The sequence below is a fragment of the Cannabis sativa genome, chromosome 2 (genome assembly GCF_029168945.1).
Source record: "Cannabis sativa cultivar Pink pepper isolate KNU-18-1 chromosome 2, ASM2916894v1, whole genome shotgun sequence".
NCBI lineage: Eukaryota > Viridiplantae > Streptophyta > Magnoliopsida > Rosales > Cannabaceae > Cannabis > Cannabis sativa.
Window position 1 is genome coordinate 29446576 of NC_083602.1, and position 22177 is coordinate 29468752.

Genomic DNA, 22177 nt, shown 5'->3' on the forward strand with positions numbered 1-22177 from the left:
AAACTCATTTCAATATAATCAGATTTACTTATTAATATAGATCAGAAATAACATTTAATGTTGCATGGTTCACATGACTTATTTCATGATTATATGTACATAATGTATGAATTCATCTGAAACCCTTTTCACATACTTGATCCTGTTTATTGTGCTGTCAACACATTGGAAAGTAAAACATGACTATGTGAATAAAGTTTCCTAGATTTATCAGACACGGGGTTTTACTGATATGATAATCTACAACAGAGTTTACTTGCATTTGGAGAAATGCTATGTCCTTTCCAGAGCATTGGTTAAAGTAAAGCTCAGGTTGGATGCATGCAGTATGCATCAGAAGGGACCGATATTGAACTTTGACTTAGATTTATTAAACTTACTGTAATATCTATTCAAGACAATATCGCCTAGTTGATCCTAGATCAAATGATCTTAATCCTGTTATGATTAGGCTCAATATAAAGAGGCTATTCGTGTTCTTTGATTTGTTAGTTAAGCCTACTTTTGGGTCAGGGTGATACGTACATTTTGGGAACACGGTAGTGCAATTGAGTGGGAGAGATAACATAAACATGGAATCTATAGCTTCTATCTGACGAATAGTAAGTAAAGGATGATCTCCTTCGAGCTTGACCAAACGAAAATAAATGGTGGAGATCTCATTTCACATAAGCTGAAATATCATTTATACGGGGTTAAGTGTTTTAAGGATTAAATACATTGTAGGGTGTAACGGTAATCTAATCCCTTTACAGTGTAGATCATTCATATAGAGGATCATTGATCAAATTAGGATTATAACAATGGATAACTAATGATGTGTCTATATGGTGGAACATATAGAGCATTCTATATACTGAGAGTGCAATTCTAAGTTCTATGCGTGGATTCAACGAAGAATTAATAAGTCAGTGAATTTAGGTTATAAATTCTTGATCTGCTTATTGAAAGCTCGGTTATATAGACCCATGGTCCCCCCACTAGTTGAGATAATATTGCTTGTAAGACTCATATAATTGGTTTTGATTAAACAATTATAATTCTCAATTTAAACTATGTTTATTTGTGAATTTTTCACTAAGTAAGGGCGAAATTGTAAAGAAAGAGTTTTAGGGGCATATTTGTTAATTATGATACTTTGTATGGTTCAATTAATAAATATGATAAATGACAATATTATTTAATAATTATTTATAGTTATTAAATAGTTAGAATTGATATTTAAATGGTTGAATTTGAAACTTGGCGTTTTTGAGAAAATCAGATGCAGAAAAGATAAAACTGCAAAATTGCAAAAAGTGAGGCCCAAATCCACATTGTATGGCCGGCCACTTTTGTAGGGTTTTTCCCTCTGATATTTTCATTATTTTAATGCCAAATAATTCAAACCTAACCCTAGTGGAATGCTATAAATAGATAGTGAAGGCTTCAGGAAATTTACACTTAAATTTTCTACTTTTTCATTCAGAAAAAACTGAGCCTCTCTCTCTCTCCCTATCTTTGGCCGACCACTCCCTCTCTCTCGTCCTCCTTGAGATTTCAAAATTCTTAGTGTTAGAGTAGTGCCCACACACAGCAAGTGATACCTCAATCATAGTGAGGTAGATCGTGAAGAAAGACTTTCAGCAAGAAGGAGTTTCAGCACTAAAGAATCAGAGAAAGAGATTGAGGTTCAGATATTGATAATGCTCTGCTACAGAAAGGAATCAAGGGCTAGATATCTGAACGAAAGGAGACATTTAATTCCGCTGCACCCAATGTAAGGTTTACTAAACTTTATATGTGTTTATTTCATCGTTTTAGAAAGTTCATATTTAGGGTGTTAATCAACATACTTGTGAGTAGATCTAAGATCCTGGTAAAATAATTTCCAACATCTATAGCTTCTATCTGGCGAATAGAAAGTAAAGGATGATTTCCTTCAAGCTTAACCAAATGAAAATAAATGTTGGAGTGCTCATTTCACTTAGCTGAAATATCATTTATACAGGGTTAAGTGTTTTAAGGATAAATTACATTGCAGGGTGTAACGGTAATTTAATCCCTTTACAGTGTAAATCATCTATATGGAGGATCATTGATCAAATTAGGATTATAACAATGGATAACTAATGACGTCTCTATATCGTTGAACATATAGAGCGTTCTATATGACTAAGAGTGCAATTCTAAGTTCTAAGAGTGGATTCAATAAGGAATTAATAAGTTAGGGAATTTACTTGGTAAATTCGGTTTGACTTATTGGAAGCTCGGTTATATAGACCCATGGTCCCCATACTAGTTGAGACCATACTGCTCGTAAGACTCAGTTAATTGATTTTAATTAATCAATTATAATTCTAAAGTTAGACTATGTCTACTTTATGAATTTTCACTAAGCAAGGGCGAAATTGTAAAGAAAAGAGATTCTTGGTTTATTTATTAATTAAGATACTTTATATGTCTAAATTAATAAATACATTAAATGGCAATATTATTTAATAATTATTTTTAAGTTATTAAATAATTAGAATTGGTATTTAAAAGGTTAAATTAGAAAATTGGCATTTTTGAGAAAATGGGAATAAAAAATAACAAAATGGGAAAGTTGCAAAGTGATGCCCAATTTCCTATTCTGGCCGCCCACTATGCATAGGTTTACCATTTTATTTTTTCCATTATTTTAATGCCACACAATTCTAACCTAAACTTAGAGGGCATTCTATAAATAGAAAGTGAATGAGTAGTGCCCACACACATCAAGTGGTACCTCAATCATAGTATGTAAGAATGTGGAAAATCAGCACCAACAAGAAGGTGAGAAAGAGATCTAGATTCAGATCTTGATAATGCTCTGCTACAGAAAGGAATCAAGGGCTAGAGATCTGAATGGAAGGAGTCATAATATTCCGCTGCACCCAATGTAAGGTTTTCTTAAACTCTTATGAGTTTATTTCATTGTTTTATAATTCATATTAGGATGTTAATCAAACATACTTGGTAGTAAATCTAGATCCTGGTAAAATATTTCCAACAGTGTGTTGCAGCAGCTTCCACCCATTTTGATACATAGTCCACAGCCAACAAGATATACAGATTGTTAAAGGAAGATGGAAAAGGTCCCATGAAATCTATGCCCCACACACCAAACAATTCTACCTCTAAAATACCAATCAAAGGCATTTCGTTTCTCCTTGAAATTTTTCCCGTTCTCTGACAACGATCACATGCTTTCACAAATTCATTAGTATCCTTAAAGAGAGTAGGCCAGTAAAACCCGCTTTGAAGAACCTTGGCAACAGTTCTTGTTCCACTGAAATGCCCTCCACATTGTAAGGCATGGCAATGGTTTAAGACAGAATACATCTCTTCTTTGGGCACACATCTTCTTATTATCTGATCAACACAGTGTTTGTAGAGGATTGGCTCTTCCCAGTAGTAGTGCTTCACCTCTGAAAAGAACTTTTTTAGTTGTTGATGAGACATCTCAGGAGGTGTAACATTTGCACCCAAGAAGTTCACATAGTCTGCGAACCACGGTACCATAAAGCTTTCCCTCAAACTAAAGAGTTGTTCATCGGGAAACTCTTCATTTATCTGCACCTCCTTTGCGTTTTGACTCTCTTCCAATTTAAGCCTTGACAAGTGATCAACAACTAGGTTTTCAGTCTCCTTCTTGTCTTTTATCTCAATGTCGAATTCTTGAAGCAGAAGCACCCATCGAATCATCTTGGCTTTGCATCCTTCTTGGTCATAAGATACTTCATTGCAGAGTGGTATGTATAAACTATCACCTTATTTCTAATTAGGTATGGCCGAAACTTGTCACACGCGAACACAATTGCTAGTGTTGCCCTTCATTTTGCCCAAAATACGTGGGTCTGGATAAGGACGACACGTGGAACTGAGAGGACTAGCTTTTAAAGAAATCATCTAAATCTTAGATGACAGAGGAGCGCCTCTGGGAAGGTGCCTCCCGGAGGAGGTATGAGAAGGACCTTCAGACTCCTGGAGGCCAAGGACATGTTAAGGCAGTTTCGGGAGGTACTGGACTCTATTGAACAATCACCTCGCATTTAATGTCGCATGGGGGAAGACGTATTGAAACTACCATAAACGATATGACAGATGGCGTAACCCTCCTGTCTCAGCTATAATGCTATGATTAATGAGACTAGTGACGGCTACTTTATGAGAAATCACATCAATCCATAAGGGATAAAAGATTATATCCACCTAGCCCCTAAGATACCTACGGTATAGGTCATGTATTTCCTATTTTGTATTCGCTGGGAATATATGCCCCTATGAAGCCTACATAAAAAGACACGTGATTCACTCCTAGGGATCACCCCAGAACAACACTATAAATACCCCACAAACACACTGAGAAAAGGGTCAAGGATTTTGGATTTAGAGGAATGAAAGAGAGAAAAATTCACCAAGAACATTCTCTGTAATAAATACTCTCATTAATAACAAAGACTCGTGGACTAAGGCTCATTAATGCCCCAACCACGTAAAAATCTCATGCATTAAACTTCCTACAGCTTATCCTACATATTATTTAATCGGTTGCCGAAAACCTCGGTCAACAACTAGCATTTCTTTTTCCGTAGTGGCATAGCTCAGCTGAGCATCATTCAGAGTTCTACTAGCATATTAGATGGTATGAAACACCCTGTCAACTCTTTGACCCAAGACAGCTCCAATGGCGTAGTCACTTGCATCACACATCAATTCAAATGGCAACTCCCAATTTGGTGAAGTGACTATAGGTGCTGATATCAATTTCTCCTCTAGACCTTGGAAGGCCTTCAAACATTCTTCTCCAAACTCAAAAGGTACCTTGTTAACAAGTAAATTGGACAGTGGCTTGGAGATCTTTGAGAAGGCCTTGATAAATCTTCGGTAAAATCCTGCATGGCCCAAAAAACTTCTTACTCCTTTTACAGAAATTGGAGGAGGTAGATTCTCAATTGTAGACACTTTGGCTCTATCCACCTCGATGCCTGCCTTTGAAATCTTGTGCCTCAAAACAATTCCCTCTGTCACCATAAAATGACACTTCTCCCAGTTAAGTACCAAGTTTGACTTCTCACACCTGATTAGCACTTTCTGCAAGTTCCTCAAACAATTGTCAAATGATGAACCGAAAACTGAGAAATCATCCATAAAGATCTCTATACAAGTCTCAATCAAGTCTAAAAAGATCGCCATCATGCACCTCTGAAATGTTGCTGGAGCGTTACATAGTCCAAATGGCAGTCTCCTAAAATCGAAAGTGTCATATGGACATGTAAAGGTTGTCTTCTCTTGGTCTTCCGGTGCTATGGCTATTTGGTGGTAACCGGAATAGCCATCTAGAAAACAATAGTACTCTTGTCCAGCCAACCGATCTAACATCTGGTCAATGAATGGCAAAGGAAAATGGTCTTTCCTGGTTGCCTTATCAAGCTTCTTGTAGTCAATGCAGATTCGCCAACCAGTAACCGTTCTTGTAGGGATCAACTCATTTTTCTCAGTTTTTATCACTGTCATCCCTCCTTTCTTTGGTACTACTTGCACTGGGCTAACGCACTTACTGTCTGAAATTGGGTAAGCCACCCCAGCATCTAACTACTTGACCACTTCCTTTCTGACAACCTCTTTCATTGGTGGATTAAGTCTTCGTTGTGCATCAATAGTTGGTTTAGCGCCCTCCTCCATTAGAATTCGATGCATAACTGTTGAGGGACTAATTCCCTTAATATCAGCCAATGTCCACCCAATGGCTTTATTGTGCGCACGGAGTACTCTTAGCAACTTGTCAGTCTCCACATCAGATAGTGAAGCTGACACTATGACTGGAAGCTTCTTATCTTCTCCCAAAAACTCATACCGTAGATGATCAGGAAGCACCTTCAGTTCTAATTCTGGTGGTTTTTCTGTAGATGGCACAGGCTTCTTTGGAACAACCCCCAACTCTTCATAGTACTTTATATTCAATGGCCCATAGGAGTCAAGCCATTTGGCATATCCCATTGCCTCCATTCCATCTTGGTCATCCAACTCATCTTCTGTTAAGCTCATTTCTAAAGGATCTTCCATCAACTTTTTCTTCTCCACTATAGTGTCTATCAGATCAACAAAGAAGCAATTATCGCTTACCTTTGGAAAAGTCATTGCCTTTAGTACATTGAAGACCACTTCTTCCCCTTGCACTCTCAACTTCAATTCACCCTTCTGAACATCAATCAATGCTTAGCCTGTTGCCAAGAATGGTCTGCCAAGAATAATCAGAACATTGTTGTCTTCTTCCATGTCCAGAACAATAAAATCAGCTGAGAAGATGAATTTATCAACTTTGACTAGAACATCCTTGATGACTTCCTTTGGATGAGCCAACGACCGATTAGCCAATTGCAAGGTTACTGTAGTTGGCTTTGCCTCCCCCAACTGCAATCTTCTGAAAAGCTGACAGAGGCATCAAATTGATGCTGGCTCCCAAATCACACAACGCATTTATCCCCTCTATTCTCCCGATAGTACAAGGAATGGTGAAACTCCCAGGATCTCTGAGTTTGGGAGGGAGTTTCTTCTGCAGTATAGCGCTACAACCCTCAGTCAATGCCATTGTTTCATAGTCTTCCATTTTTCTCTTCTTTGACAGGATTTCTTTCATAAATTTCACATAACTAGGCATCTGTTCCAAGGCTTCTGCAAAGGGAATGTTGATGTGCAGCTTTTTAAATACCTCTAGAAATTTCAAAAACTACTTGTGTAGGTTGGTCTTTTGGAGTCTCTGAGGATAAGGGTCTTCACATGGTGATCTATGCTGACTGATGGAGAAGCTTCTTTTGGTGCGAGACTCTCAGTAGTCTTCTTTTCTGCTGATGTTGGTGTCGGTTAATCCTGAACCTCTTCTTCCACTGGTTTTCCCCCATCAGGCCCTTCATACTTCTTCCCGCTTCTTAGGGTAATTTCCTTACAGTTTTCTTTTGTGTTGACCTCTGTTGTGCTAGGCAAGTTTCCCGGCAACGGTGCTAAAAACTTGTTACGAAAAATATGAACAATAAGCAAGTGCACGTAATCAAGTAGTAAATTCACACAGGTGAGGTCGAACCACAGGGAATTGAACTGAATACCACCAAACTAGATTTATGATTCTATGTGGTAGATAAAAATAATTTTGATAAAGTTTAAAATAAAGATAATCAAGAAAATTAAAGAAGGCAAAAACGGTGTTTAATCAAGGATGAGAAATTAGGGAAAAGAATCCTGTTGATTTAATTACCCAATTGTTAATGCTAATTATCACTCTCTTTCTCAATGTGAATGACAAATTATAAAATTAACCTAACTCTTTTCAGATCTTTTAGGCCCTAAATTGTTGGAAATTATTTTACCAGGATCTTAGATCTACTCACAAGTATGTTGATTAACACCCTAAATATGAACTTCTAAAACGATTACGAAATAAACACATATAAAGTATTAGAAACCTTACATTGGGTGCAGCGGAATAATATGAGTCCTTTCGTTTACATATCTAGCCCTTGATTCCTTTCTATAGCAGAGCATTATCAATATCTGAACCTGGATCTCTTTCTCTGATTCTTTAGCGCTGAAACTCCTTCTTGTTGAATGTCTTTCTTCACGATCTTCCTCACTATGATTAAGGTATCACTTGCTGTGTGTGGGCACTACTCTAACACTAAGTGATTTCGAAATTTCAAGGAAGAAGAGAGAGAAGAAGTGGCGGCTAGGTATAGAGAGAGAAGGCTCACGTTTTTCTCTGAAGAAAAGTGTGAAAGTTAAGTGTAAATTTCCTGAAGCCTTCACTATCTATTCATAGCATTCCACTAGGGTTAGGTTTGAATTATTTGGCATTAAAATAATGAAAATATCAGATGATAAATGCTATAAAAGTGGCCGGCCCCAACAATGTGGATTTGGGCCTCACTTTTTGCAATTTTGCAGTTTTATCAATTCTGCATCTAATTTTCTCAAAAATGCCAATTTTTAAATTCAACCATTTAAATGCCAATTCTAACTATTTAATAACTATAAATAATTATTAAATAATATTGTCATTTATCATATTTATTAATTGAACCATACAAAGTATCATAATTAACAAATATGCCCCTAAAACTCTTTCTTTACAATTTCGCCCTTACTTAGTGAAAAATTCACAAATAGACATAGTCTAATTTGAGAATTATAATTGATTAATCAAAACCAATTATATGAGTCTTACAAGCAATATTATCTCAACTAGTGGGGGGACCATGGGTCTATATAACCGAGCTTCCAATAAGCAGATCAAGAATTTATAACCTAAATTCACTGACTTATTAATTCTTCGTTGAATCCACGCATAGAACTTAGAATTGCACTCTCAGTATATAGAATGCTCTATATGTTCCACCATATAGACACATCATTAGTTATCCATTGTTATAATCCTAATTTGATCAATGATCCTCTATATGAATGATCTACACTGTAAAGGGATTAGATTACCGTTACACCCTACAATGTATTTTATCCTTAAAACACTTAACCCCGTATAAATGATATTTCAGCTTATGTGAAATGAGTACTCCACCATTTATTTTTGTTTGGTCAAGCTCGAAGGAGATCATCCTTTACTTACTATTCGCCAGATAGAAGCTATAGATTCCATGTTTATGTTAGCGCTCCCACTCAATTGCACTACCGTGTTTCCAAAATGTACGTATCACCCTGACCCAAAAGTAGGCTTAACTAACAAATCAAAGAACACGAATAGCCTCTTGAGATTGAGCCTAATCATAACAGGATTAAGATCATTTGATCTAGGATCAACTAGGCGATATTGACTTGAATAGATATTACGGTAAGTTTAATAAATCTAAGTCAAAGTTCAATATCGGTCCCTTCCGATGCATACTCCATGTATCCAACCTGAGCTTTACTTTAACCAATGCTCTGGAAAGAACATAGCATTTCTCCAAATGCAAGTAAACTCTATTGTAGATTATCATATCAGTAAAACCCTGTGTCTGATAAATCTAGGAAACTTTATTCACATAGTCATGTTTACTTTCCAATGTGTTGACAACGCAATAAACAGGATCAAGTATGTGAAAAGGGTTTCAGATGAATTCATACATTATGTACACATAATCATGAAATAAATCATGTGAACCATGCAACATTAAATGTTATTTCTGATCTATATTAATAAGTAAATCTGATTATATTGAAATGAGTTTTATTTAGGGCATAAAACCCAACATAAATTACATGTTATCTACTCATCTTTGAACTAGACTAACATGTAATCAGCATTACGCAATAATCTAATTGTCACAAAGGCTATGTAAATACTTTCGTTTCACATCAAAACCTAGTTTATCCAATTTTAGCATTCTCAATTCTCACTTTTCAGATTTTCAATTGAGATCATATAGCATGTAAAAGGTGATCAATCTTAAACATGTAAATAAATACAAATATGGATAAATTTCACATTCAAGAAAGGAGAAATAGCAATTATCATTAACTAAAGATAAAGTCAATCAACAATCATCATCTCCCTAAATAGGAGTTTAGTTCATAACATCCATAATCAAATCCATAATTAAAATTGAAATAGAAAATAGCATAGAAAAATTAAAGAGAAGAGAAAAAAACTAGTTGAAGCAATTGATCCGGGTCGCCACAAGCCGCTCTTCAAGTCTCCTCCTTTGTTTCTAAGGCTCCAAATCTGAATGAATATGAATTTTTTACGAACTCCCCTCTCTTTAAACCAGGTTTAATCTTTAAAATTTGTGAAATTACGAAACTGTCCGAAAATCCCGTCATTGATGCTTCGCCGTGGCGAAGGAATTGCCTGTCGCGGTGAAGGTTGTTGTCCACAATTTCCATAACTCTCTGCCAATCCCCGTTGCGGCGAAGCTTTTTCCCCGTCGCGACGGGACTAGGCAACAAAGTGACTTGTTTATTTTTCTTCTCAATTCTTTCACCACTTGTCCTCAACTCTTGCAAATACTTCTTTAAACATCCAAGGACTTGAAACAAAAGAATCAAGCGTAAAATAGTCCTAAAACTAGAAACAAAGAGTGAAAACTACCCGAAAATACGACCTGAAACTTAGACTAAAATTAGCCTAACACTATCTCTAGGGTTTCTATTATCTATAAATGGGGACCTAGAGAGCAACCAAATATTTTTTTTACCTCTTCTAGTTTCATTTTTACTATTTCCATCTTTGTGAGGAGAGAGGTTCTTTTGTAAAAACCTAGAGTGTTTAACAAGATTTTAGTCTTTGTTTATTGTTCTTATACTGTTCTTAAAATATGTTGAAGAACTCAATTAAACAAGAGAATGGTCTTCGGGAAAAGACTTATCAAAGCCTTACTTCGGGAAGAAGTAAGCACTCACACATCAAAAGATGAAGGAATTTCACTATTTGGTGGTGTTCAGAAATCAGATTGGCAAAGTAAATTACAAAGAATTGCAGCAAAGCTCTAAAGGGAGTCTAAACTTGTTTAAGTCAATTGTATTTGCAAATATTTGAAACATTACTAATTGATTTCATTCTCTGAGCATGACCCCGTGGACTAGGAGTGTTTGAAAGTACATTGATACCACATAGTTCACTTGTGTCAATTTTTTATTTTTTGCACTGTTATTTATGTTTTGTTACTGCAAATCTATGTTTGTAGTAACACGTTTTTATTCTGTTACTGTAGATCTTTACAGCCGTATTTTTCTTTACTATTATAAAAATAAATTTTTGACAGTTTTTCATTACATAATTTATTTCTTTTATATTAGTTATTGTTGTATGGTATACAAAATACTTTTCTTAATCTCTTTTAACCACATTCAAATTCTCAAAATTGATCCATATTTATTCTTCTTGGGGAGGAGGACAATAGTAGCAATTATAAGTGAAATGTGGTGATAACAACAGATAAAATACAACGATTAACAACTTTGAATTAATGGTCGAGATTGTTAGGTTTATTTTTATGTATTTTTAGAGTCTATTTTAGTATGTGCTTTAGTAGGTTTTATCTGTTTTTGTTCAGGTTTTCTTTTTGTTTTAAGTTGTAATGGTCAAATATACTATATTGGTTAAAATAAGAGAATATATGCTAAATAAGATGAATTTTATGGATCTAGCATGAATTTTAGAGTTGTAAGATACAATGGGTGAAAAAATTCTAAGTTTTGGATGCTCAACACGCTTCCTTTGTGATCAAAAATAAAATCTAAAGCTTCAAACCAATTTTTGACTATGATCTAATCACTTCCAGGAAAGATGTTTTGAATAAAAGTTCTAGTATATGAATCAAGTAAATGGAATTGGACGATTTAACATATTTTGAAAAGCTAAAAGAAAGATCTAGAACTTTCATTCAGAATATTTTTCCTAGAAGTGAATGGATCATAGTCTCGAAAATTAGCTTGAAGCTTCAGGCTTTATTTTCAATCACTAACAGGGCGTGTTAAGCATTTAAAACTTAGAAATTTTCACCAATTGTATTTACAACCCCAAAATGCACGCTAAATCGTAAAATTTATCTTATTTAGCATACATTCTTTTATTTTAACAAATATGGTATATTTGACCATTAAAACCATAAATAAAAAGAAAACAAATGTAAACTTAAAAAAAAATAAATTACTAAAACATATACTAAAATAGACTCTAAAAATACATAAAAAAAAAAATTAAACTATCAGAGATATAAAGATAATACATTTCTTTCTTTTTTTCTAAGACCTATTTATTTATTAATTTTTAATTTATTTTTATTAGGGAAAAAAACAAAAAAATACAAAAAAGGAAAAAAAATTACAAAAATACTTTGGGCAGGCCCATTAAACATTTATACAGTTCACATACAAATATTTACAAAAATACCACATGCACTAAGCCTTCAGCTGTACAGAGCGAACTATGAAGATGAAAATACGCGCTCGTTTCAAAACTGCAAAACAACCAAAATGAAACCAAAACGAGAAAAATACAACTATTAATTAAGCGAAATCAAGCGCGGAAAAAAATACTGCAATGATCTAAACTGAAAATGACGAAAAAAAAATCGAAAAAGCGTGAAAGCGAAATTACACATTTGTTTTCTGTTTTATTCGATCAAAACAACTCCCCCTAATATCAAAATCCAGATTCATGAAATGTAGATTTGTAACAAACAGATCTGGACCTCCCACCAAATTCAAAACAATGTATGATGTGAAAATTTTTAAAAAAACCTCATGAATAATACATCTACGTTATATACAGTTACATTTTGATTTATTTTTTGTTTTGGTTGCCTTATAGTTGCATTATCGTTTTATGATAGTTTATATATTATGCAAGAATTTAATTTGATGGGGACTAAGAAATAGTAGTTATACATAGTAAGTTTTGTGCAAATAGTTGCATATTAATTTTATAGTGAAATAACATATGCAAGTAGCAAAACTATAATAAAACTACAAAACAACTGTATGCAAGTGCAAATAGTTGCCTTATAGTTGCATTATCGTTTTATGATAGTTTATATATTATGCAAGAATTTAATTTGATGGGGACTAAGAAATAGTAGTTATACATAGTAAGTTTTGTGCAAATAGTTGCATATTAATTTTATAGTGAAATAACATATGCAAGTAGCAAAACTATAATAAAACTACAAAACAACTGTATACAAACTAAAATACAGGAAAAATTCTTTGAACATCAACATCCATGATAAATCTCATTGTTACCCATTGATGATATAAAAATGGACAGGAAACAACTAGATAAAAAACATATTAAAAAAATACATACAGAAGGTGTAAAATTTCAAATATGGGAGAAAACCAAAAGAAACGAAAACAAACCCTCGGTTCGAACATCGGCACCAACATTAGCTTTTTTCCGAAACGTTGACAATGAAATCTGCATATGGGAACAATTTTTCTTAAGTAATAATGTAATTGTTTTCAATCGAGTATTGGCTCATTTCACCCAATTGCCTCATTTAAGGAATGAAGCTTGAATGGTTAACTTTGGTGAAATACTCTAACACCACTTATATATAGTGTTGAAGATTTTTTTAAGCGATAATGTAATTCTTTGTGACGAAGTTCATAAATAAACGAGAGGCCGATAAAATTTGGGGGGTAATTGTAGAGAACAATATCTTAGACGAGCATTGCAAATAATTGTCAGACCAATACATAGATATATAAATTTATATAACCAATTATAAATAAAAAATTAAAAACTGAAATAAAATAAAAATTAAAAATTAAAAGCTGAAATAAAATTAAAAATAAAAAAGAAAAGAAGAAAAAGAGAGTGAAATGATGGATTGATTGATAAAAGTCAATCACAGACCTAAGCAACAATATATAAGAAACTAGCTTTACAATTAAAAATTAAAAATAAAAAGAAAAGAAAGAATTGTTATGGAAAAAAAATTAAAAATTAAAAACTGAAAATAAAATTAAAAATAAAAAATTAAAAACTGAAATAAAATTAAAAATAAAAAAATTAAAAAGCGAAATAAAATTAAAAATAAAAAGAAAAGAAGAAAAAAAGAGAGTGAAATGATGGATTGATTGATAGAAAATGAAAAAAGAGAGGGAAGAGAGTAGGATTTGATTGATGATGGATAGAATGATGACTAAGTGGTATTTGTGTAATAAAACCAACTTTGTAAGTAAAAATGTAGACATAAGCGTGTAGAGGTATTTAGGTAATAAATTGTGCAAAATAGATTTTTCATGTAAAAATTTCTTTTTATTACCTATTTACTTTACTTAATTTATAGTACACTTTTATATAATAAAAAAAAATAATAAAGAAAATATAATGAAGAACATTAAAATTAATATTATGATGAATAGACTTAAAAAAGATTAATTGATTTTATTTTATTTTTTAATAAATAAAATTAATAATAATATGCAATTAAATAATATTAAGGATTTTTTCATTTTCACACGTCAAAATAGTTTTTTATTTGCATTTTTACAGAATTCTACATATAAACTCCTATTGCAACTAGCGCTGCAACCTAAATTGCAATAAAAAATCGTATAAAAATTCCTATTGCAACTAACGCTTGGAACTACTTTAGAAACCCAAATTATAAATTTGAAAAAAAGTTAAAAAAAAATAGTATATGGGTAATTCCCCTAATCATTATGATTTTTTTTTTATATTTAGAAAATATTTTTTGAGTTATTATTTATTAATTAATAAATTTTTTTATTTTTATTTAAAAAAATTAAAATAAATGTGCCAGAGTGAATATCTACTTAATATTAATAAAAAAAGTAAAAAAGTTTAAATAAATTTTAAAGTTACCTTTTTTTTATTTTTAAATTTTTATTTTTTATATTTATGAAACGGGTTACTTCAAAAAATTACAAATAATTATAGTTTTAGTGAACATAATTTTGAAGATATTTTCACATTTTATATTAAAAAAACAAAAGAATTATTTAAATAATAAAAAGAAAAGGAGGAAAGAATAGGATTTGGGCAAAACAGTAATTGTAGGAAGAGAATCGGGATTTGTTTGACCTAAATACCCTTTTTCCTGTGAAAGCCCCAAAACCTGTATTTCCTTTCTCAACCCTCACAACTCTGCCTCTTCTGCCCCTGAAATTCCCAATCTTCCACCACTCTCTTCTCTTCTCATCCATACCCTTCCCTTTCTTTTTCCGATTTTCTCCACTCTCAAACTTACCCGCCATTCTTTTCTATTTCAAATTATAGTTGGTCCTTCCTTCTCTTTCGTTTCATCTCCTTAACCTCAATTCCCTTCCACCACCTACCTAATGCCCTTGATCCTTCTCCTCCTCCTCTTTCTTTCCGACCCAGCCTTTTCTTTTCCACCTTCACCCACTGCCCCACACCACTCTCTCTCTCCATATGTTTTTTGATCCCTTTTAGCGTGGTTCTCTGTGGCTCACTCGTGTTCTCACAAGGTAGGTTTTCTTGTCATTCATCTACTTTACTGTTGATTTATATTTTTCTGCGCTTGTTCTGAGATGGGGTTATGTTATTTCTGCTATATTTTGATTACTGGTTGTTGATTGTTGTTTTATTTTGTGGGCATGCTTGAATTTTCTGTGAAACGTATTTTCTTGGAATTTGGTTTTGAGATGTTTCCACTTCCCAAAGTTTTTTTCTTTATATACCCCTTGAATGTATATACTTTATAAACTCGATTGAGAATTACCTGTAGTCGGTAAGTGGGTTTGGTTTGTTTTTATTGAAATCTCTGTTTGGTTGCTTAATTTAACTATCGTGGAAGAAGTGTTTTCGGATTATTTAACTATGCATATATCTATAAATATGCGTATACATGTGCTTCTCAATGTGCGGACAGGGATATATTCTCTTATTTCTTGCTGTGTTGTTGCATTCGATCTTTTACCTTTGCTGTGTTGTTGGAGCCTGTTGCCAAGAGGTGGTGTTTTTAGTCTGACAAGTTTCCTTCCGCAAAAGGAGAAGAGTTCTATTCATGATTTATTTCCATTTTGATGATTTAGGTCCTCCCGTTTATGCTTTTTTTGCTATGGGGTACATTGAGAAAATGATTTTTACATGGTCTTCTTAGCTGCATGTGTCCTTTTTTTGTTTCCTTTTTGATAATGTGGTCAGCCGAATCTTATTATGTTATTTCTAGGTACGTGCATGTTTCTCTTTATGTTGCATAATTGAAATTTTGAATAGTGTTACTTTTGGTTGGCAGGCATGCTGTAATATTGCCGGCAAAGCCTAATTTTATACCAGTGGACTTCTCGGAAGACTGTGGTGCTGTTTTCAATTTGTATCACTTTGGTATATTGACACTGGATTTTGGGAATGGCTAACCATGAGTTGATACTTGGTCAAAATCATAATTTAGCCCTTGGGCAGAATCAGCAGATGGTGTTGGGCCATAATCACAACCTTGATCTTGGCCAGAATCATGGTTTGGAAGTTGGACAAGCACATGATCATCATTTGGGTTTAAATCAGCCTCATGATCACGAGCTGGGTTTAGGGCATGCCCATGACCATGACCATGAGTTGGAAGACATAGTACAGAATCATGACCAAGATGAGAATGATGGTCACAACTATGGGCATGAAAACGAGTTAGGTATGGATCGAAAACCTGAACATGAAGACCATGATTTAGCTCTTACCGCCCAGAATCACGAGTTGGCCCTTTCTGCTCAGAATCATGAGCTAGCCCTTTCTGCTCAGAATCATGAGTTGGCCCTTTCTGCTCAGAATCATGAATTGTCTTTATCAGATAACAATGAGTTGGCTGTGTCAGAAAACCAAGAACTTAATGACAACCTAGAATTAGCTGTGGATCAGAGTCAAGAAATGGCTATTGAGCCTCATGATATGTCAATGGAGGACTCCCAGCTAGTTCCTACAACTCCTGTGATTCAGGCCCGTATGATTGTTGCAAATCCTACTTATGAGCTATCAGTTGGACAAGAATTCCCAGATGTCAAGAGCTGTCGCAGGGCTTTGAGAGACACAGCAATTGCTTTGCACTTTGAGATGCAGACAATAAAATCTGACAAGACACGATTTACTGCCAAGTGTGCCAGTGAGGGGTGTCCCTGGCGCATTCACGCTGCAAAGCTCCCAGGAGTTCCAACATTCACTATCAGAACCATCCATGAGTCTCATTCATGTGGTGGCATTGCTCATCTTGGGCATCAGCAAGCCTCTGTTCAGTGGGTTGCAAACTCTGTGGAGCAACGACTCAAGGAGAATCCTAATTACAAGCCAAAGGAGATACTAGAGGAGATTCATCGGGTCCATGGTATTACCTTGTCCTATAAGCAAGCCTGGCGAGGCAAGGAACGAATAATGGCAGCTATGCGTGGATCTTTCGAAGAAGGGTACCGGTTGCTTCCTCAATATTGTGAACAGGTCAAAAGGACAAACCCAGGGAGTATTGCATCTGTTTACGGGAATCCAGTTGATAGCTGCTTCCAGCGTCTATTCATATCATTTCAGGCATCAATTTATGGTTTTCTAAATGCTTGCCGACCACTCCTAGGGCTTGATAGGACATATTTGAAAAGTAAATATCTGGGTACGTTGCTTCTTGCTACTGGTTTTGATGGTGATGGCTCGCTGTTCCCTCTAGCATTCGGTGTTGTTGATGAGGAAAATGATGAAAATTGGATGTGGTTTCTGTCTGAACTTCGGAATTTGCTTGAGATCAATACGGAAAACATGCCTAGGCTTACAATCCTGTCAGACAGGATGAAGTGCATTGTAGATGGTGTGGAAGCAAATTTTCCTACTGCATTCCATGGATTTTGCATGCGCCACTTGAGTGACAGCTTTCGCAAGGAGTTTAACAATACAATTCTTGTTAACCTTTTATGGGAAGCTGCTCACGCCCTCACAGTCATTGAATTTGAAGCAAAAATTTTAGAGATTGAAGAAATATCACAAGATGCTGCATATTGGATTAGACGAATTCCACCTCGCTTATGGGCTACAGCTTATTTTGAGGGGACTCGATTCGGGCATTTGACAGCTAATATAGTCGAGTCTTTGAATACCTGGATTTTGGAGGCATCTGGGCTTCCTATAATCCAGATGATGGAATGCATTAGAAGACAACTAATGACTTGGTTTAATGAACGGCGAGAGACTAGTATGCAGTGGACATCAATACTTGTACCATCTGCAGAGAGGCGTGTTGCAGAGGCACTTGAGCGTGCACGTACATATCAGGTGCTTCGTGCTAATGAAGCTGAATTTGAAGTCATATCTCATGAAGGAACAAATATTGTTGACATTAGGAATCGATGCTGTCTTTGCCGGGGCTGGCAGCTGTATGGTTTGCCTTGTGCACATGCAGTGGCAGCACTTCTGTCCTGTAGGCAAAATGTTCACCGATTCACAGAGAGCTGTTTTACAGTGGCAACTTATCGAAAGACGTATTCACAGACAATACATCCCATTCCAGATAAATCCCTCTGGAAGGAGTTGACTGATGGAGACCCCAATTCTAACAAAGCTATTGAGGTTTTGATTAACCCACCCAAGTCACTTAGGCCGCCTGGACGGCCAAGAAAGAAACGAGTACGAGCAGAAGACCGTGGCCGCGTGAAGCGAGTAGTGCATTGCAGTCGCTGCAATCAGACAGGACACTTCAGAACAACATGTGCGGCTCCCATATAAATTGACTCTTGCCACAATTAGGTTTCTGCTTTTGATTAGTCTAAATCTCTTCTGTGAAGAATCTTGCTTTGTGATTATTTATTTACTTTTTCTTAGTCAGAATGTTAAGTTAATATTATATTTGTTAGACAATTATGTCAAGTGTGATCATTATATGCTATCATATGTGAATGTTCATGCCAATAAGTCAATCTTAAGAAGGAAAACAAGATTTTAGTATCCAACTTCTAGGAAGTGCCTTCCCATGTTTCTGTTTATTAACTTATACATAGTACAGCTACTTATGGTCTTTTTTCCTTGTCCCTTTTTTAGCTTGAGAATTTGCAATTGAACATAGTTCACTCATAATACTTGGTGGTTTTAACCAAGTGGACGAGTCTATTTCGCAACAAGACCAATATATTTTTATATTATTCAAAAATTTGCTAGTTTGTTATTATTTCTATTCAAGCTCAGGTGTGATCACCTATGGGCACTAAAGTCCATACATAAAAAGATAGTTTAGTACAATACAAACACAACTTGAATCAAATTGTTTTTCCATAAGCTCTTGTTTTGACTACTTTGCATGTGAGATCATATACTAAAATACCATATAGAATAGAATACACACAAAACACAAATGAACATTTAATAGTCTATGTATATTTATATATATATATATAGCATAAGTTAATAGCTTATGCATCCAGTATGAGAACCACCACCTTTGTTATTCCTCAATAGTACCTCTTTCATAATAGTAGAGACTTTTTTCACAGCAATTTTATATTTGAGGCAGTTTAACTCTTCCTGCTTCGAACACTTGTTGTGGTCTTCCTGATCTTTAATTTGACACGATTAATATACTCAGAAAATCCATCTTTAGCACTGTTGTCTTTCTTAGCATGATCGCCATGGATATGATATTCACCGGAGGCTTCAGAGGCTTTCTTTTCATTCCCAAGGTTCGACCCTGCTCTGAACTTCATCTTTGCACGATGAATATAGTTCGAAAAGGTATCATTCTTTCTCAGACCAGAAGATCTCTTCCCTTCATGTTTAACATCTGGCTCAGTTCTGTTCACAGCAAAATGAGCAGTTTTTGATGGTTTCTCAGACCTGTTCTTTGCAGCTTCAGCTTTTTGGCTTTCATGGCCCATATCACTAGCATTCCCAGCATGATTATGATGAGTTGGCATGTGGTCTGTATCATTATTTGTTTGACACTTACAACAAACGATACAGCTAAAGACTTTTTCACAAGAACTTGGGGAGTTTGAGAGATTATGACCTTTTTCCATTGACACACTGAAAGGAAAAGAAAATGTGAGAAACTTAACAAAAAATTTCTCTTTCTGTCTCAAAATGAAACAAAGATAAGGAGTTGATGTTTATCTGTTTGCTGTAAATGGGAGGAAGGAAATATCAGCTAGTGATAAATATATAAAAGAGTTTGGCTAAGATGCTTACCTGAGCTGTAATAAGTATCATATTCCCTTTGCCTATTCTTATACTTTTCTTGCCTCTATTTTCTGAGAAAATAGAATATTACATGTATACCTAACCTAAGCATAATCCAACAAGGATTTTAAAATTGGTTACATGAGTGATTTAACAGGGAAAATTTCACTTAGGCAGAAAAGGAAATAACAAGCTGAGCCAGTTTATCAGAATAGCATCTAAGAAAATGGTACTTTTTGACAAATGAACGACTGTATGATAATGTGTTTAAGAATATCCTATATTTTGGTGGCACCTTCATGAGCAAGCAAAATTCCACTAATCATTTTTTTTTCTTTTTAAAATTTCAAGGTCTAGTTTTATTGCTGGAAAATCCCACTTCTCTTTTAATAGAACCTTAAGAGCTCATTTAGTACGCCATATTGTATCGTATTGTATTGTGTTGTATCGTATTGTATTGTATTGCATTAGTATTATTTAATACAATACAATATTTGGTATTGACTTGTATTAATTAATCGTGTAAAGTTATAATATATTTTCAATACACTTGACCCCAACACCAACTACGTCGGGCCCCGAGTCCTAGGTCCGGATTCGGGCTCTGGGTTCGGGTCTGGGTTCGGGTTGGGGTCCCGAGTTGGAGTCCGGGTTCGGGTTTGAGTCGGGGTTCGGGTCCCAGGTCGGGGTTTGAGTTCGGGTATGGGTTCGGGCCCCGGGTTTGGATCCAGGTCCAAATCTGGGTCCTGAGTCTGGGTTCGGGTCCCGTGTCTCGAGCTCTAAGTCTGGGTCCCGGGTCCAGGTTTGGGTCGGAGATTGGTGTTGACCCGGAATCCTTTGTAAATATTATAATATAAGCTAATACGGACCATTTGTTATGTATTAAATAATACAACATACATTGTATTAAAAATTTTGGTCGTAATAATTAATACAATACATTATTTTATCCAAACATAGTATTATTTATTATTTAATACAATACGATGTTTATACGGCGTACCAAACGAGCCCTAAAATAATTTCAAGCCAACTAAGATAATTAGCTATATCTTAATGTGTTTAATTTGTCTTTCTTGCAAACTTTGCCACTAAAATATGTGGTTCTTAAACTAATTATTGTCTATAGTTCCAAAGAGAATCTTGATGAAAAAAATAAGAATTTCCAAAATATCTTTCCTTAAGAAATAAAAAAGCTTCTTTTTCAATATCTTTCACTTTTCCAATAGTCATATTCATCACGACTATTAGTGAAAGAAGGTGTCTTACTTGTCTAATCATTGAAAATGAGGCAAAAGGATCAACACTTTATTGGTGGAAATCTTCACTAACAAGCATATAATTAAAACAACAATATATTATAACATATTTGAATTACACTTCAGTTGAAGATATTATTACATAGAATCACATTACTGAATAAATAATAATGAGGACTTAAATGTAGGAGGAAACAAATTCTAAAGAAAGAACAGGCTTTACACCACCATTATTTAAAAATATAAAACCATTAAGATCATGACCACCACCATATAACAATATCTTGATTAAATTACTCTCATTTTCTAAAAGAGATCATTTTTCTGCTGCCTATACTTGATGTCTTCCTGATCTTGAGCTTAGAACGATTGATATAATCCGCGAACATGTCATTAGCATCAGTTTTCTTCTCTGCACCATAAAATTCATTTTCTTTGGACATAATCTCCATGTCACCATCACCACCACCACCACCACTACTTGACATAGCTCTGATCTTAATCTTGGCATGGTTTATGTAATCAGAAAAGGCCTTGTTGACATCAGAACCTGATCTGTTACCTTGTCTGTGATGAGCATCATGTTCAACAGCAGAAGCAGCATAATGTAGCATCTCCCCATTGGATGCTTTTGCTCGAGATTCTAGCTCAGCCTTGTTCTTCTGCTCCGAAAAACCAATTGGTTCCGATTCAGGCACATGTGGTGAGTGATCGTTTTCTCTAGAACCTGAAAAACAACAGAAGATTTTCTCACAAACACTCGTGGTGTTAGAGCCATTATTTTCCATATTGAAATGTATAAGCACAATAGACTATAGAGGTGAGTATGTTTGTTTTGTGAGCTGGTGAAAATATGAGTTTGTGAATGCCATTTTGTGAGAGCCATGGAGCTCATTTTATAATTTGCATGAAAGCACTGTAAAGAACATAAAAAAATATATTTATAATTATGTTATGGAGAATCTTCCTTTGATCCTTGTTTTAAAACTAGTTACCAATGAGGAAAGTTTGGCTTAGATTCCTATAAAATGAAAAAGTTGGCCATTTTTTCTAAAGTGATGTGATGTTTTAAGTATCATATTCCCTCGTTTTCCCTACTCTATTTTCTACACCAACTAAAAGCTTATCAAGAAAATGGACCTAACACAGCTCAATCAATTGAAAATTTACATTTTTGTTAGCTGTTTTGTGCTAAATGAGAATTCAAAGCTGAGTTTTCAAAAGAAATGGAAGGTGGTCTTGGCAGGCAGAGAAGACTTGGGAAAAAGTGTCTGGAAAGTCTATAAGGAAGAAGCAT

The 22177-nt window shown here is 34.7% G+C and overlaps 2 protein-coding genes across 2 annotated transcripts; one reads left to right on the forward strand and one right to left on the reverse strand.

Moving 5' to 3' along the window:
- The first annotated feature begins 14506 nt into the window (after nt 1-14506).
- LOC115719009 (uncharacterized) lies at nt 14507-18402 on the forward strand. Its single transcript, XM_030647861.2, has 2 exons — nt 14507-14952; nt 15723-18402. The coding sequence occupies exon 2, from the start codon at nt 15836-15838 to the stop codon at nt 18176-18178; it is 2343 nt and encodes a 780-aa protein (XP_030503721.2). The 5' UTR covers nt 14507-14952; nt 15723-15835; the 3' UTR covers nt 18179-18402.
- Nucleotides 18403-18700: 298 nt separating this feature from the next.
- On the reverse strand, nt 18701-19582 carry LOC115719010 (uncharacterized). The gene has a single exon (XM_030647863.2). It carries the CDS (start codon nt 19459-19461, stop codon nt 18961-18963), a length of 501 nt encoding a protein of 166 aa, XP_030503723.1. The 5' UTR covers nt 19462-19582; the 3' UTR covers nt 18701-18960.
- Nucleotides 19583-22177: the final 2595 nt, after the last annotated feature.

Bases quoted from the DNA above. Each gene is read 5' to 3' on its own strand.
- LOC115719009 (XM_030647861.2), top strand. From the start codon at position 15,836: ATGGCTAACCATGAGTTGATACTTGGTCAAAATCATAATTTAGCCCTT.
- LOC115719010 (XM_030647863.2), bottom strand. From the start codon at position 19,461: ATGGAAAAAGGTCATAATCTCTCAAACTCCCCAAGTTCTTGTGAAAAA.